Below are 15,069 nucleotides of genomic sequence, written 5' to 3' on the forward strand. Positions count from 1 at the left end.
TTTTTTTTTTAATCTTTAATTATTTTGAGAGAGAGAGAGACAGAGCATGAGCAGGGGAGGGACAGAGAGAGAGGGAGACCCAGAATCCGAAGCAGGCTCCAGGCTCTGAGCTGTCAGCACAGAGCCCGACGCGGGGCTCAAACTCACAGACCACAAGATCATGACCTGAGCCGAAGTCGGACGCTTAACCGACTGAGCCACCCAAGCGCCCCAGGACTTCAGCATGTTTTTGATGGGAACACAATTCAACCCATAACGAGAACTTTCCCTCATTTTCCCATTTTACATACAGGGAAACTGAAACAGAGAGGTTGGATCACTTGCCCAGGAATACACAGCAAGTGAAAAGCACAACAAAGAGTAAAGCCGAGGCTTCTGCCTCCTACTCTAGTGCAGTGTTAAAGTCTTGTTGTGTTATTTTAAAGCCACACAAATATGACGCTTTGCCAAGATTTTAATGCCTTACAATTATATCAGTGATGATATTTTGAATATTTAAACCCAAACACCTTGGAACTTAATAAGTAAAATTTGGACTTAGGTTTGCCACAGATTATAAAACATTAGAAAAACATACCTGCTTTTCTTTTCAGTCTGTCCCCTGGTTCAGTCGGTTTCTCCTTAGGGGGCTTCTCTCTACGCTCATCCTACAGCTCTGACCTTGTACCCCTGAGGCTGCCTTAGCTCCCACCCCACCCTGCCTCTGGGTCTCAGTTATGTGTCCAGATTTTGTTGGCATTTGCTCTCCCTCCTTCCCCCCGTCCCCAGGGCAGGTTGGAAGGCATGGAGTCACTCTCTTGGTGTCTGAGGGAACGTTAGAAATGGTGCTGTTGAGGCCCCAGATGGCACAGAAACCCACAAGCTGGGATCACACTGGCATTTTACAAGCCTACCAGGACAGACAGGTCTGAATTAGACTTTTCTTTCTCTTTTCATCTCTCCTGATGTAACTCTAAACAGCGTTGGAATTCCTTCACTGCTTCTAGAACTTTCTCTAGAATATCTACAAATCAGGATGGGGGAAGCCGTCAGCCCTTTAGCATGAGTTTCATTATTTGAAGTGGCAGAAGATGGTCAGAACCACATCTGAGGAGTGAAGCAGGCTGACTGAACCAGTGAAGGCCCAGTTTGGTCAAACACTGCTTCATAGACCATGTCTTCTCCTGTGGCCTACAACCCAGCTCTGAGGGCACTTCCAAAAGGGGAGTTCCCAATGGGTTTTGAGCCAGGACAGGGTGGTTGGAATGAGGGATCCTCGTCCGGGGCACATGCTCCCAAGACCAACACTGGTGTAGAAATGGACATTTTAGGACATTTGCCTCAGGACCAGTCTCCTAACCCCATAGCTGTGTCTCATCTGTCACATGCAGACACCGATGCTCGCCATCTAAGAGCAGAGCCGAGCTGACCGTGTGTGACACAGGCTGCTGGCACTCAACCAGGACATCTGATCACACTCATGTGCAAACTTTACAAGTCAAATCACAAGCCCTAGGAAAGATGAACTCTCCCAGTCTAGAAGCAGCACTGCAGAACAAGCTGGAAAAGACCAAACAAAACAAACAAACAAAAAACAAAAAACGAAAAAAAAAAAAAAAAACCTCTCTGCCTTTGGCTTGGATGGGGCGGCTGGTCTGCAGGGGGGTGGGGGATGGGCGTGGGGGTAGAGATGTTACAACAGCGGGCGATGCCTTCCTCACGATGGGTCCCCTCTCTCCCCTCCTCAGAATGTGCTGGTGTCTGAGCAGTTCGTAAAAATATTGGATGGGGTGTGTGCCATCCACCCCCAGCTGGACGTGACGTACAAGGCGGTGCAAGGCCTCTCTGCCAAGAAAGAGCTGCTCTTGTGGACAAACCCCATGAAACTGATCCAGGTGAGCCCTTGCTTTCCTCTCAGAGACCCCAAGGACCAGCGTCTCCCCTCCCCGAAGTGTCTGCACAGTCCTCTCTGACAAGGAATGTCTCAGACATGGAAATTCCCTGTGGATGTTGGGTCCCCTCAGCAGGAAGAGGGGATCTGGGATCTGGGTGAAGAGGGAGGGGCTTGGAACGGGATGGTTTCCACCAGCCAGGCTCCTCCACCTGTTAATGTGCGGCTGAAGGCAAGTCGCTGTGCTCTCTGTGCCCCAGTCTCTTCACCTGGAAGATGGGCATAACGATAGGACTCACCCCGGGAGGGCTGCTGTGAAGATTCAATTCTATAACACACAAGAAGTGCTTAGAGCAATGCCTGGCCAATAATAAGCGCCCAACAAATGCCAGCTCTTTCCAATAGCCAGTAAGGATGCCAAGACACCCCTGTGGTGAAGACAGCGGTTTGGTGGCTCCAGCTAAAGTGGGACCCTCAGATCCTTTATATCTAGTGGTGACCTGCCCCTGGCTCTAGTCTTAGATCACAGGAGGCAGGTAAAACCATGGAAATGAAAACCCAGACAATTTTAGAGCTGCCAGGGAGCTCCTCTGGTCTGACCACCTCACAGAGTAGCGCCCAGCCCAGGCTGGTGTTCCCATGCCTGGCTCTCACTGAAGGCAGAGTTGACGGGGAAGCTGGATACAGACTGCTTGCTACCCGGGGTGATACCCATGCAGATGTAGATTCTAGAGGACGTGTGCCGCTGGGGCTACCTCCTGCCCCTTGGTTGGTCTGCTCTGTGCCTCAGTTTCCAGGACTAAACAGAAGAGCTCTGCATGGCAATTATTGTTGTGTGGAAAGTTCTAGAAGGCAAGGGGGGGTATTGAGTACCTTCACAAGTCAGATGACATCAGATGGAACCGAGGGGAAACCTGTTTTGCAAGGGGAGGAAAGATGCAGGGAATAGGAATGGAGATCTCGGATGGAAAGCGGGAGCCCCACCCCTGCTTAAAACAGCATAGAAATCTCTAGGGATCTCATAGGAATCTCAATTAGAAACTGAGCCAGATATGCGATGTAAAACACAGTCCTTCCCCTCTGGGGAGAAGGGACAGGCAACAATCTGGTTGCAAAGATGGGACAGATGCAGTAACTTCTCATAGAAAGCATCATACGATAAATAATAAATGAGTGACCAAGGCAACAAATACCATCTGAATCCAGATTAGAGGCCACTGTGGGATTAGGCAAACAGAAAGGGACACGTCCTGGGGAAGGGTCTTGAAGAGCAAGAAAGAATTCAGGTCAGTGACAGTGACAGGGAGGGAGTTCTGGGGAGAGGGTTCCCACTAGCAGAGGAGCAGAGCAGGGTGCACACAGTGTGCTTGGGAGATGGGGACAGAACCATGTGGCTCCAGCAGGACCGTGTGGTTCCAGGCTCCTGCAAAGCCTGGAAGTCAAGGCTACCCAGAGAGGCTGGGGCTAGATGTGGCAGTCCTCAGATTCTAGTCTCAGGGCTGGGGTTGGATTCCACAGGGAGCGGGAGCCAGCTACAGTTGCTGAGCGGTGGGTAAGGTGAATCCGGTAGGACCAAACAGTAACCTTTCAGGCAATGGGGAGGGAAATAAACTGAAGGGGGTAAATATGAGAGTGGGAATGCTAATGAAGGCACTATGGTAGTATTCTCCGTGTGCTAACTAGTATTCTAGAATGGTGCCTTGCCTGAGGATAGCAGTGGAAGTGGAGGGACAGATGTAGGGGATCCCCTAATGGAGAAGCTCCAGGATTTGGTAAATGGCTGGGCACATGGTGCATGTGGGCAAGTATGCGTGTGTGTGTGTGTGTGTGTGTGTGTGTGTGTGCTGGGAGAAGGGAGGCCTGTGATGATAGGAGCGAGCCAATGATAACTCCAAAACGTCAAGCCCAAGGGACTAAAATAAAGGTGGTGACGCTGCCACCACAGGGAGGTCTTCTGTAGCCCCACCCTCTCCACCTACCCATCCCCCCCTGGTTCCCGGAAATACAGCCCCACAAGATTTCCCCCTGTTTCTCTGCACTAGCTCTCACTCAGCTCCAGGCCTGTGCACGTGCAGGTTCCTCTGCCTGGAACACCCTTCTTCCTGTCCTCAGTGTCGTACTCATTCCTACTCTTTCTCTAGGTCTCTATTCAAGTTCACCTCCTTGGGCCTGCCAGGTCTGGGAGCCTGGGCAACCTTTTGGCGGAAGGTGGCAGTGGAGGGTGGGGATGGGGTGGGGTGTTGTTAATAGATGTTACAAAGTCAGTATTTGCTTCTGGTGTCTCCGGTTTCTCTCAGAGCTATGCAGACCAGCACCAAATCACGGTCATAGACTTCTTCAAGAGCTTGAACCCTAATGGAAGAATGATGATGTCTGTGGGTGACTTCCGGAAAGCTATGATACAGGTGTGCTGAACCCTAGTGGCAACAGCAGTGTGGGGTGTGTGTGTGTGTGTGTGTGTGTGTGTGTGTGTGTGTTTAGGCCTGGGAAGGGGTAGGCAGAGAGCTCCATTGACTTTGCATGTTCCATCCACTTCTTCAGCAGGACAAGGTCCCTATGAACCCGTACCAAGTCAGGGAGCTGATAAAGAAGCTGGCTGAGAAGAGGCATGGTGAACTTCAGGTCAGTCTAGGCCCAGCGCCCATCTTATCCTGCTTCTGCCCCAGGCAGGCCCCCAGTTCTCTATAAGGCGTCCCGGTGGTGTCTACATTTGATCAGGTACAGCCTCCCCTGAAGCAGCTGGCCGCGCCCTCCCTGGCTTCCGAGGCTGGCCCCACTGTCTGCCCTCCTCCTCAACTTCCAATTCACCCTCCCAGCAGAGCTGCAGCCTCAACCGTGTGCTGTTGGCTGTGGGACCAGATTCTGGGGACACAGTGTCAAAGCCAAGTAGGAGGGGACGTAACAGAGCACGTGGGTAGGCCCTGGCGTGGTGAGAGGTCTGTGGCAGGTGCCTGGGTAGCTCAAAGAGGAGGATTACTCGGGCAAGAAGCAAGTGCAGAAGCGTGAGCCTCATGTGGCTGGGAGACTGCAGCCACTCAGCTCTGCTGTGGCCTAGGGGATGATGCCGTTGTGACTTGGGCTCAATTCCTTAAAGAGACAGGGGGCGCTGGGTGGCGCAGTCGGTTAAGCGTCCGACTTCAGCCAGGTCACGATCTCGCGGTCCGGGAGTTCGAGCCCCGCGTCGGGCTCTGGGCTGATGGCTCAGAGCCTGGAGCCTGTTTCCGATTCTGTGTCTCCCTCTCTCTCTGCCCCTCCCCGTTCATGCTCTGTCTCTCTCTGTCCCAAAAATAAAAAATAAAAAAATAAAAAAAAAAAAGAGACAGGAAAGGGCCTGTGTAACAGTAAGAACTGTAAGAACACCTGTGAGCCCCTACCTCGGGCCAAGTACTCTGTGGGGCCCCAAACCTGCCCAGGTGCCTGACGCTGTCGTCGCCCATATGTGGCCCAGGTGCCCGGCACTGTCACGACCCATATGTGGCCCAGGTGCCGGTTCTGTCATCACCCGTACGCAGTGAAGGATGAAGGCTCCCAACTGACCCAGCAACCTCTTGTCTTAGACACCAGTCCTTAGGGAGCTCTATCAGACCCCCCTGGTCCTGCCCCCCGAGCCTCCCCACCCTGTACCTCTGTTCTGTGCCCTCTTCAATACTTGCCACGGGGAGAAGCCAGGGCAAAGATAGGAAAGGCAGCCGGACCCATCTGCACACCTTGCTTCTAGGGAGGGGCAGCTCTTCACAGGGCTCTTAGTCTCCAAGTCTTTAGAATGGGGTGTAACCACAGCACCCAAGCGGCTTTGTAAGGATAGAGTAGGGACAATGTGCCTAAGAGGCTGGCACATGTCACCCAGCAAGAGGGCTCGTTCTGAAGATGTCTCAGGCTTGCACGTCCCCCACACCACGTCTCTGTCCTGAAACTCCCCACCTGCCCCCCCTAAAGTGGTGCTTGGTGTCCTTGGGAAGCTGGTGGGAAGTGCCCAGGCAGAGGCCAAGAGACCAGGTTCCAGGTCCAGCAAACCCTTCAGCTTTGCAGATGAGGTCAAGTGGCCATCAAGAGGCAATACTGGGGTCTGGGTCCCCGTGTCTTGGGAACTGAGGGGGCAGTCTCTCGTGGGCACCTCAAATTGTCCCTCAGCTCTATTCTCATTGAAGAGCAGAGCGGTCATTTTTATTGTTGCGTGAATTTTTTATTTTCATTTTTGTTACAAATAATATCTACTTGTAAAAATTCTAAATCCACAGAAGTATAGCAAGAAGAAAGTGAAGGTTCTTTTTTTATCTCTTCTCCACGGTACATGCTGCCTCCCATGAACAGTCCCGGTGCACATTTCCGTGCCTTTCCCATACTTGCCATCGAGTGTGCATGTGTGCGTGCACACGTGAGTGTGTGTGGTGTCGTGGTTTAAAACGTGGGCTCTGAGGCCAGACTGCCTGAGTTCCAAGCCCAGCTCCACTCCTGTGCAAGTTACCCAATCTCCGTAAGCTTCAATTTCCCCATCTGTACCGTGGAGCTAATAATAGTACCCATGGCATCGGAGCTTTTGAGGAGTAAATGGATTAATGCCTGTAAAGCATTTAGAACATTACCTGGCATGTGCTAGGCTCCGAGTGCACATATGTTTTATTATACATTATTGTACCCTCACACTGACAAACACACGGTTTCTTGTTTATCCTAAATAGAATCATGCTATCACGTTCCTCTGAATTTGCTCTGCCTTCCAGTATGTCTTGGCAATCTTTCCGTGTTTGTGCATTTAGATCCATCTCAGTCTTTTTTAACTGCTGCGTGCTATTTCATAGCACAGAAGTCTCCTTATTTATCTCATTGTTAGGGACATTTAAATTATTTCCATTGTTTTGCTACTACAAATAACTATAACCAGCATCCTTTTGTAGATGGTGTTTGCCCACACATGTTTCTCTAACAAGATGGAGCGGATCCAGGGCAATCGCTGGGCCAAAGGGTGTGCACATTCTAAATTTCAGTCGACTGCTAAACCCTTCCTTGCCAATGGCAAAAACCGATTCTTCTGCCCCCTCCCCGGGGCCGACACCAAAACTTACCCATGTTCAACCCTCCTGCTGCGATGGGTTTACAAATGATCCTGCTTGGATTTGAGTCTGCCTAAACACTCCCTTCAATCAGGCGGCATTGGCACTCAGCATTATCCCCTTACCTTTCAAACCAGTTTCCTAAAAACAGAGAAGCGGTAGCAACAAGTCTGGTCTGAAAAGAAGTCGCCGCGACGGAGAGGTCCTGGCAAGTCGATTGGTGGCATTCAGGAGGTGAAGATCTGTTCTGAAACCTCCGTAGACAAACACCAAGGCCAGACTGCGAGCGAGCCAATAAAGTCTGCCTGGGTCCCCACGTCTCTGGGCTGCAGGTGGCGTGCCCCCCCCCCCCCCCCCCCCCCCCCCCCCCCCGCAACTGGAGCAGCGCCTTTGGTTTTGGCGACCAGCAGGGGGCGCATCCTTGATGGCCTTAGTAGGAGCCGGAAGACAAATTGGGAATGCAATGGCGTTGCTAGGCAGCAGGAAAAGAGCAGTGGGGGGGGGGGGGGGGGGTGGAGATCAGTGCACAAAGGCAGTCATCCTAGTAAATGTAAACTGTATCCAGGAGAGAGATTTTGGAGACGCAGGAGGCAGTGGAGAGGGAGCAGATGCTCAGGAACAAGGACGTGGGGCACGGGGGGGGGGGGGGGGTGCTTTAGAAGCAAATGCTGAGGGGTCATGTGGAGAGAGCCCAGGATGGGAGACAGAGAGACCTGGCATGTAGTCATAGCCCGGCGCCACCTCGCCACCTGAGCATGGAGCCTTACGCTTCCATCGGAAAAAAGTAGGACAGCCGAAATTAAGGCTTCCCAATCTGTTCTGGGAATCTACTGTTCTACATTTCTTTTTAAAATTCCTTGGAAGCTAAGGAGACACGAATTGCTGAGCACAAGAGCAGGGATAGTCAAGAACAGCATGCGCTGAGCAGGTGCGGGGATGGGTAACTGGCGGGTTCTGATTAGCCCCGCCAGTCGTCTCTGTGGATGCACAAGGGCAGGGACTGAATCACACATCGCTGTACCACCACACAGTGCCTGACACATAGGAGATGCTCAATAGAGACCTATGGGGTGAACAAACACATTCACCTGGCAATTTTGGGGGGCAAGTGGTGGAAAAGTGGGAAAGTTTGGGGGTGACCGGGAACCGACCCTTTAGAGCCCTGATGTGTGACGCATGCTGAAACGGCATCTCGGAATCCAGTCACTGCCTTTGGCTTTCCCTTTGCTTCACCAGGGCTGGAGCGGAGGCTGAGGCCTCTCTGCCCGTGTGGCAGAATCATTATTTGAAATAATTTATACCCCTCCCCGCAGTGCATTTTCCCCTTTCCCTTCCTTATTCAAGGTCTTAGCCCGAAGTTGAATTTCCATTAATTGGGTGACAGAGGGGCTCAGAGTCAAAATTAGGATAATAAAAGAAAATAAAGAAATGCACTAAGGGGTTCGTGGGCTGAAACTCACATCTCTCATACTTGTCAGGGTATGTAGATGTCTTTGACTCCACAAATAAATCGAATCCCCTTAAAATCAGGAGCCGTGTCATTTAGGTTTATTATATCTATAAATTTCCCCCCCAAGTCTCTTGTCCAGCAGCTGCTGGTGTCTGGGTGGAACCCTGAAGATTATGAAGCCAGGGGGTATCAAAAATTGTGGACTATGTTATGGATCAATAAAAACAGCAAAGTTTTCTCCAGATGCTTTTAATGCATCTCTTGCATAAAAATGAAAGGCAGCAATTTTCTGATCAAATGTTATGTTTTGTTTGGGTAGCTTTGGGGAAATTATGGAGATACAGGGAAGCTAAAATCCACCCCCTCGCCCCCAATCCTCCAGGCCAACCCTCAACATTACCAATCCCAAGAAAGTGAAGGACGAGAGTCAAAACCTGCCTGCGATAGTCTGGGAACCTTCCCAAAGTTGGAGTAATTCCGACTAGTGGCCACTAGGTGTCAGGTCAGCTTCAAATTCCTGGTGAACACACCGCTTCCAGATCCTTACAGAACGCTTTGCAGCCTTTGTACTTTCTGTGATCTCCCAAACTTCTGCCCACCCCCCCCCCAAAAGCCCGACACATGAAATCTGAGCCCGGGAGTGTCCAGCAGCCTGACACTTGGGCAAACCTCTCCAACGCTCAATGTCCTCGTTGTGAATTGCGGTTTCTAACAGGGAACTTTGCACCCGTACTGTGAGGCAGAAAATCAGGGGTGGGCGGGTAAAAACTCCGTAAATATTCAGTCCCCTCCCCCAGTCAGTCCACCCTGGAGCCCGGCAAAGCCGCAAGAGGAGACAGTGTTTCATTTGGATAGGACTGCACGAGGAACTCATCCTCTATCAGCTTGCCCAGTCTGGAGGCTGGTGGGCGGGAGCTGCAAGCCCAAGGTGGAGGTAGAGGAATCTTGCAAAGTAGGAGAGGCCAGCGGGTCAAAATGACCCAGAGGCATTGGACTGCGTGCCCAGCACTGAAGGAGGTCAGGCTGCAAGCGAGGGAATCAGCACCTGGCTGTGCCCCTCCTAACCTGCCCTAACTCGGTGAGCGTCATGTGGTAGCTTTTTGTTCCTCACAGAAACCCGGTGCAGGAAGACTTTATTATCCTGTTTTACAGTTGGGGAAACGGAAGCATGGAGAAGTTAAGCATCTCACTCAAGCTTTCTTGCTAGTAAGTGGGGAGGCGGAGATTCAGGCCCTAACAATATAGCTCTGGCTCCCTGGGGTCTTACCCACTGTGCTTCCCTGCCCCCTGCGGCTTCTGTGCAGCAGCTCCACATCCAGACCGGGGAGTTTAAATGCACTTACTCTGTCTACACTGTGTCTACAACAGAGTGAGGAACTAGATTGATAAGCAAGCACGAGCTGCAGGCCAGGAGGGAGGCAAAGGCGGAAGATACTGTTCTAGTGTGGCTGATTGCTGAAGGTCAGGTTGACAGGCCGTCCCTGCTCCCAGTATTGAGCAGAAATTGTGCCAGGGGAGGTGGGACGGGAAGACAGAAGGAAGCACATGGAAAGCTCTGTGCACCCGCGTCATAAAGCAGTTAAGCAAACGGGGTTCTGGCACCGGACATTTTGAGGTTTGAATTGCGCCTGGCTTTCCCACTTAGCAGCTCTGTGACTTTGAGCCAGTCACTCAACCTTTCTGAATCTCCGTTTCCTCACCCGTCAATAGAAATGATAATGGTCTCCCCTCCCCACAATTTAATGAGATTGTGCGGGTGAAACCCAAGGCCGAGCATACAATAAGTGCTTCCTAGAAGGATGACCTCATCACAGTGGCTTTCCTTTCCGAGAGTGGGGGGAGGGGAGGCCTAGGTCCTGCAGGGCACAAGAGGGGCCACACCAAGCAGCCATCTTTGAAATATCTAAGTACTGGGCCTTTGAAACATCACGGGAAGTATTCTCATCTCAGGGTTTGGTTTAAGGCTTGCATCAAATCAAAAGAATTCGTCCAGAATCTTAGGAATTAGAGGGAGGAGGGGGACCAGGGACTAGCAGCGCCATGTGGACAACGCAGGGGACACGGTAAAGAGCTGGCATTTTTCTTGGCTGCTGAGGTCCGAACCCCTTCCTGGGCTGGGAATGCCTCACCTCGGGGGAGGGGTGGCTGTGACTTGCAGCCGGGACCTAGGATCACATCTCCACCAGACGCTCAGAACGAGAATCCAGAGCTAGCATCCCCAAAAACCAAAGGCCACAGTGAATTCTCTCTAACAGCTGCAACACGGCAGCTGGATGCGTGGCCTCAGAGCGGTGGCGAGACTGATGCGGGAAACACAGGCAAATGAAAACTTAAGTTCCCTTACGACCTACAGCCCATCAACAAGTCCTTGACACAGGCAGAGTGACATTCGCCAGGAACTCTGCTGCCTCAATGCGATACTTTGCTAAAGGCAAAAGGCAATCTTAGCCTACTTCCCAGAATCCTCTAAGTCTACTTTAACATATAAAAATTCCTTTAGAAACTTCCTTTATCTCTACCCGCCCCCCCCCCCGCCAAATATATGTTAACCGTCATCCTCCAAGCATATGGCCCACTGACAGACATCTGAAGGGCCTCGTGACTGTTTACTAAACAGTAATAACTGACCTTTTCCTAACAGCAGCTAGCCCCCTCAAAGTCCTGGAAACCTTGCTTCCAAATACCTTGGAGAATTACTCTATCCCTAACCTCCTCCCAACCTGAAGGAATATGTTCAGTCACCCGTCACAACCCCAGCACAGTTCTTTCTGCCCACGGGTCCTGTCCCCGTGCTTTAATAAAACCACCTTTTTGCACCCAAGACGTCTCAAGAATTATTTCCTGGCCGTCAGCTCCAAACCCCGACATTTCCACATCAGTACTGGTGGGATGGGCCAGGATACAGAACCCGCGGCTCGGCGGGGTGAGCTGCAGGGTTGCTGTGTGGCCACAGTGGCAGCTGCAGTGTCCTCGAGGGACCAGGCTGCTTTGCCAAGCGGGGGCTCTGGATTGGTTTTGTTTTGATTTGTTTTGTTTTAAGCAAAAGAAAACAATGATTGGCAAGGCAAGCCTGCGACCTAAATCCTGGCTGCGGACCAGTGGCCTTGAACTACAGGAAGGGAACAGTTCTCCTTCAGGAAGCAGACATCCTGGAGGGAGAGGGGGACCAGGAGGCTGGGAGGCCCACCTTGAGGCCCAGTGGTGCCTTTAAGGAGGGTCCATGGTGACCCTGGGAAGACTGCTTTTGCTGTCTGGCCACCACCTTAGGGAGTCTGTGGATCAGCTGGAGGAGGGCTGACCGGCTGGCTGCCATGGTGGCCAGGATGAGTAAGACAAAACTCCTGTGTGTGTGTGTGTGTGTGTGTGTGTATGTGTACACGCGTCGTAGTATAAATCAACTACCACGTTTTTCTCCCAGACTGCTACCAAGCCTTAAAAACCCTTGGGGGCCACCTGCATGGCTCAGTCCGTTAAGCGTCTGGCTCTTTTTTTTTTTTTTGTAATGTTTATTTATTTTGAGAGAGAGAGACAGAGACAGACGCGAGCAGAGGAGGGGCAGAGAGAGAGGGAGACACAGAATCCGAAGCAGGCTCCAGGCTCTGAGCTGTCAGCACAGAACTTGACACGGGGCTCGAACTCACAAATTGCGAAATCATGACCTGGGTCGAAGTTGGACACTTAACTGACTGAGCCAACCGGGCGCCAAGCGTCAGGCTCTTGATTTCAGCTCAGATCATGATCTCAGGATTGTGGATAGAGCCCTCATGGGGCTGAGTGCTGATAGCGTGGAGTCTGCTTGAGATGCTCTCTCTCTCTGTCTCTCAAAATAAATAAACATTTATCAAAAAGAAAAGAGTCTCATTTTATTTTATTTTATTTTTTTCAACGTTTATTTATTTTTGGGACAGAGAGAGACAGAGCATGAACGGGGAGGGGCAGAGAGAGAGGGAGACACAGAATGGGAAACAGGCTCCAGGCTCTGAGCCATCAGCCCAGAGCCCGACGCGGGGCTCGAACTCACGGACCGCGAGATCGTGACCTGGCTGAAGTCGGACGCTTAACCGACTGCGCCACCCAGGCGCCCCAAGAGTCTCATTTTAAAAAGTAACTAAAGGGGCGCCTGGGTGGCGCAGTCGGTTAAGCGTCCGACTTCAGCCAGGTCACGATCTCGCGGTCCGTGAGTTCGAGCCCCGCGTCGGGCTCTGGGCTGATGGCTCAGAGCCTGGAGCCTGTTTCCCATTCTGTGTCTCCCTCCTCTCTGCCCCTCCCCCGTTCATGCTCTGTCTCTCTCTGTCCCAAAAATAAATAAACGTTGAAAAAAAAAATTAAAAAAAAAAAAATTAAAAAAAAAAATAAATAAATAAAAAGTAACTAAAAAAATAATAAAAACTCTTGGAACTTCCTGAGTGGCCAGACTGTCTTTGTTATGCTAATGAGGGCTGAGTGGGCCCTTAGATCGCTCAGGGATGCTGGTAGCTGGGAAAGACCAACCTGGGAGTAGAGGTGGTTAGAGATGGAGTTCAAGCACGCAGCCAGTGTGCAATCCTGCCTCCCTAGAGTTAACTCCAGTGGAAAGTCTGGACAGCGCCACTCAGGGGAGCTTCCCGGGAGGTGAACACCTGGATGTCCTGGGGTGGGAGGGCATGGAAGCCTCTGCACCCCCTTTCAGGGCTTGCCCTGCACACACCTCCATTTGCCTGACCCTGAGCCAGATCCTTTCTAATAAAACTATACTCATGATCATAGCACTTTCCGCGAGTTCTGTGGATTGTTCCAGTGAGTTATCAAACCCGAGGGGGTCCTGGGAACCCCCCTCACCCCGTTGTAGCTGGCAGATCAGAAGTGCAGATATCCCAGGGGACCCCATTGCAGCTGGCATCTGAAGTAGTCTGTAGGGGACTGAGCCCTTCACCTGTGGACTCCAAAGCTCACTCTAGAGATGCTGCCCAAGGTATGATGGAAAAGGAGCACGTGTGTACAAATGTATGCTCACATTTGAATTATGGAGACATGGTGCGTGTACCCAAATACGTCCAGGAAAGGGGGCGTCGGGTGGCTCAGTTGGTTAAGCGTCTGACTTCAGCTCAGGTCATGATTCACAGGTCATGATCTTGCGGTTTGTGAGTTCGAGCCCCTTGTCCGGCTCTGTGCTGACAGCTCAGAGCTTGGAGCCTGCTTTGGATTCTGTGTCTCGCACGCTCTCTGCCCCTCCCCGCTCATGCTCGCTCGCTCTCGCTCTCTCTCTCTCAAAAATAAACTTTTAAAAAATGTTTTAATATGTCCATGACCAACAAGAGGGGGTCGGTGCCCAACAAGAGGAGCTTACCTGTGTACTAACCCCCAGAAAGGATGAAAGCAAGAAAGGATACTTTCAGGCATCCTAAAGGCCAAACCGGGTCACTCTCGGCTTGTACCTCTCCTGGCTGAACCTCCGATTTCCCAGCAGAGGGCGCTCCAACCTCACAAATCCTCCACCTCCGAAAGCTTCCGCTCTCTAAGGTGGGGTCGGGTGGGGTCGGGTGGGGTCGGGTGGGGGGTCTGGGGAGAGTAGAGAGAAGAAAGCAGGACCCCAAACTGGCTCCAGGAAATCAAATTCAGACGAAAAGGACAGCGGTGCAACCGGCTTCAGCGATACTGGTCATACCGGAGGAGCATGGGCCGGAACTCTCCACCTGCCTGGAGAGCAAGTTTCTCCACCCAGGGGTCGTCCAGGTTCTGTGGTGGCTGAGCTCTGCAATCTGGGGGACCTCTTTAAGAAATAAAAAATTACAAATACAATATGAGGTTAGTAAGTGGATGTTTATTTGGAATTGGGGAGAAATCCACACATCTTCTAAAAGCTGACAGTGGCCTGAACATCAGCCCAGGCCTTGGTAGAGGGTCTCACTGAGTGACGGTCTTCTCAGCTCCAGACTTTTCAGCGTCTTTAGGGGTGGAGGTGATTCCGCCTCTGCCTGCATCACCGCCAGCGGCCAGACCCTTGCGAATGGGGAGTCCCGCTTGCCTCCTGAGCCCATCCTGCCATGAAAACAGGCTAGAAAGACTCAGCTCCAACCCCTCTCTCCCCACCACAGTCCTTGGAGTAACCAGTTGAAGCCGCACCATGACCAGGTACGTGTGCAGGACGCTGTCCCTTCCTCTCTGCCACACCCTGGAGCCTGTCCCCTCTGCCCTTTGAGGAACCAGGGAGATCTCTCTCTTCTCCTTGAGTCCTGGCTTCACAGTGGTTTCTCAATCCACTTGCCATTATTTCAAGACTGTAAAACTCACAGCCCCTAAAATGCCTTTCGTAAGGGCCCTGTGAGGCAGGAAATAACCTTTTCTTAAAAATTAGTGGGGAATGCAAGTCTGAGGGATGGGGTGGGGGAAATTACGTACATTTATTTATACTAAAGTGTAAACGACTTCAAGTAAATTCAACACATTTATTAGGGGCTTAACTGGTGTCCACGGCTGCTGTGGGTATGTTGGGATACATCAGTTAGTAAAAACAAAAGCCATCCCTTACATGGAGTTGATGACATTCCAGCAAGAAGAGACTGCCCACCAATAAATACAATCGATAAGTGAGTCATACAGTAAGTTAGAAGATAATAAGAGCTATGAGGGTGGGGAGCCAGGGAAGGAGGTTCAGGAGGTGCATTGTTGGGGGTGTAAAAAGAGGTATTTGAACAGTGACTTGAAGGACGTCTGGAGGA

The 15,069-nt window shown here is 51.4% G+C and overlaps 1 protein-coding gene across 1 annotated transcript in view; it reads left to right on the forward strand.

Annotated features, from left to right (window-relative positions):
- Positions 1–9,362, forward strand: part of LRRC74A (leucine rich repeat containing 74A) — a 46,301-nt gene extending 36,939 nt beyond the window's left edge. The window contains 5 exon segments of the mRNA XM_030319644.1: positions 1,728–1,874; positions 4,168–4,275; positions 4,412–4,473; positions 4,475–4,492; positions 8,514–9,362. Coding sequence (XP_030175504.1) covers positions 1,728–1,874; positions 4,168–4,275; positions 4,412–4,473; positions 4,475–4,492; positions 8,514–8,640 — 462 coding nt within the window. The 3' untranslated portion in view covers positions 8,641–9,362.
- Positions 9,363–15,069: the final 5,707 nt, after the last annotated feature.

Source organism: Lynx canadensis, chromosome B3 (assembly GCF_007474595.2).
Source record: "Lynx canadensis isolate LIC74 chromosome B3, mLynCan4.pri.v2, whole genome shotgun sequence".
Classification (NCBI taxonomy): domain Eukaryota; kingdom Metazoa; phylum Chordata; class Mammalia; order Carnivora; family Felidae; genus Lynx; species Lynx canadensis.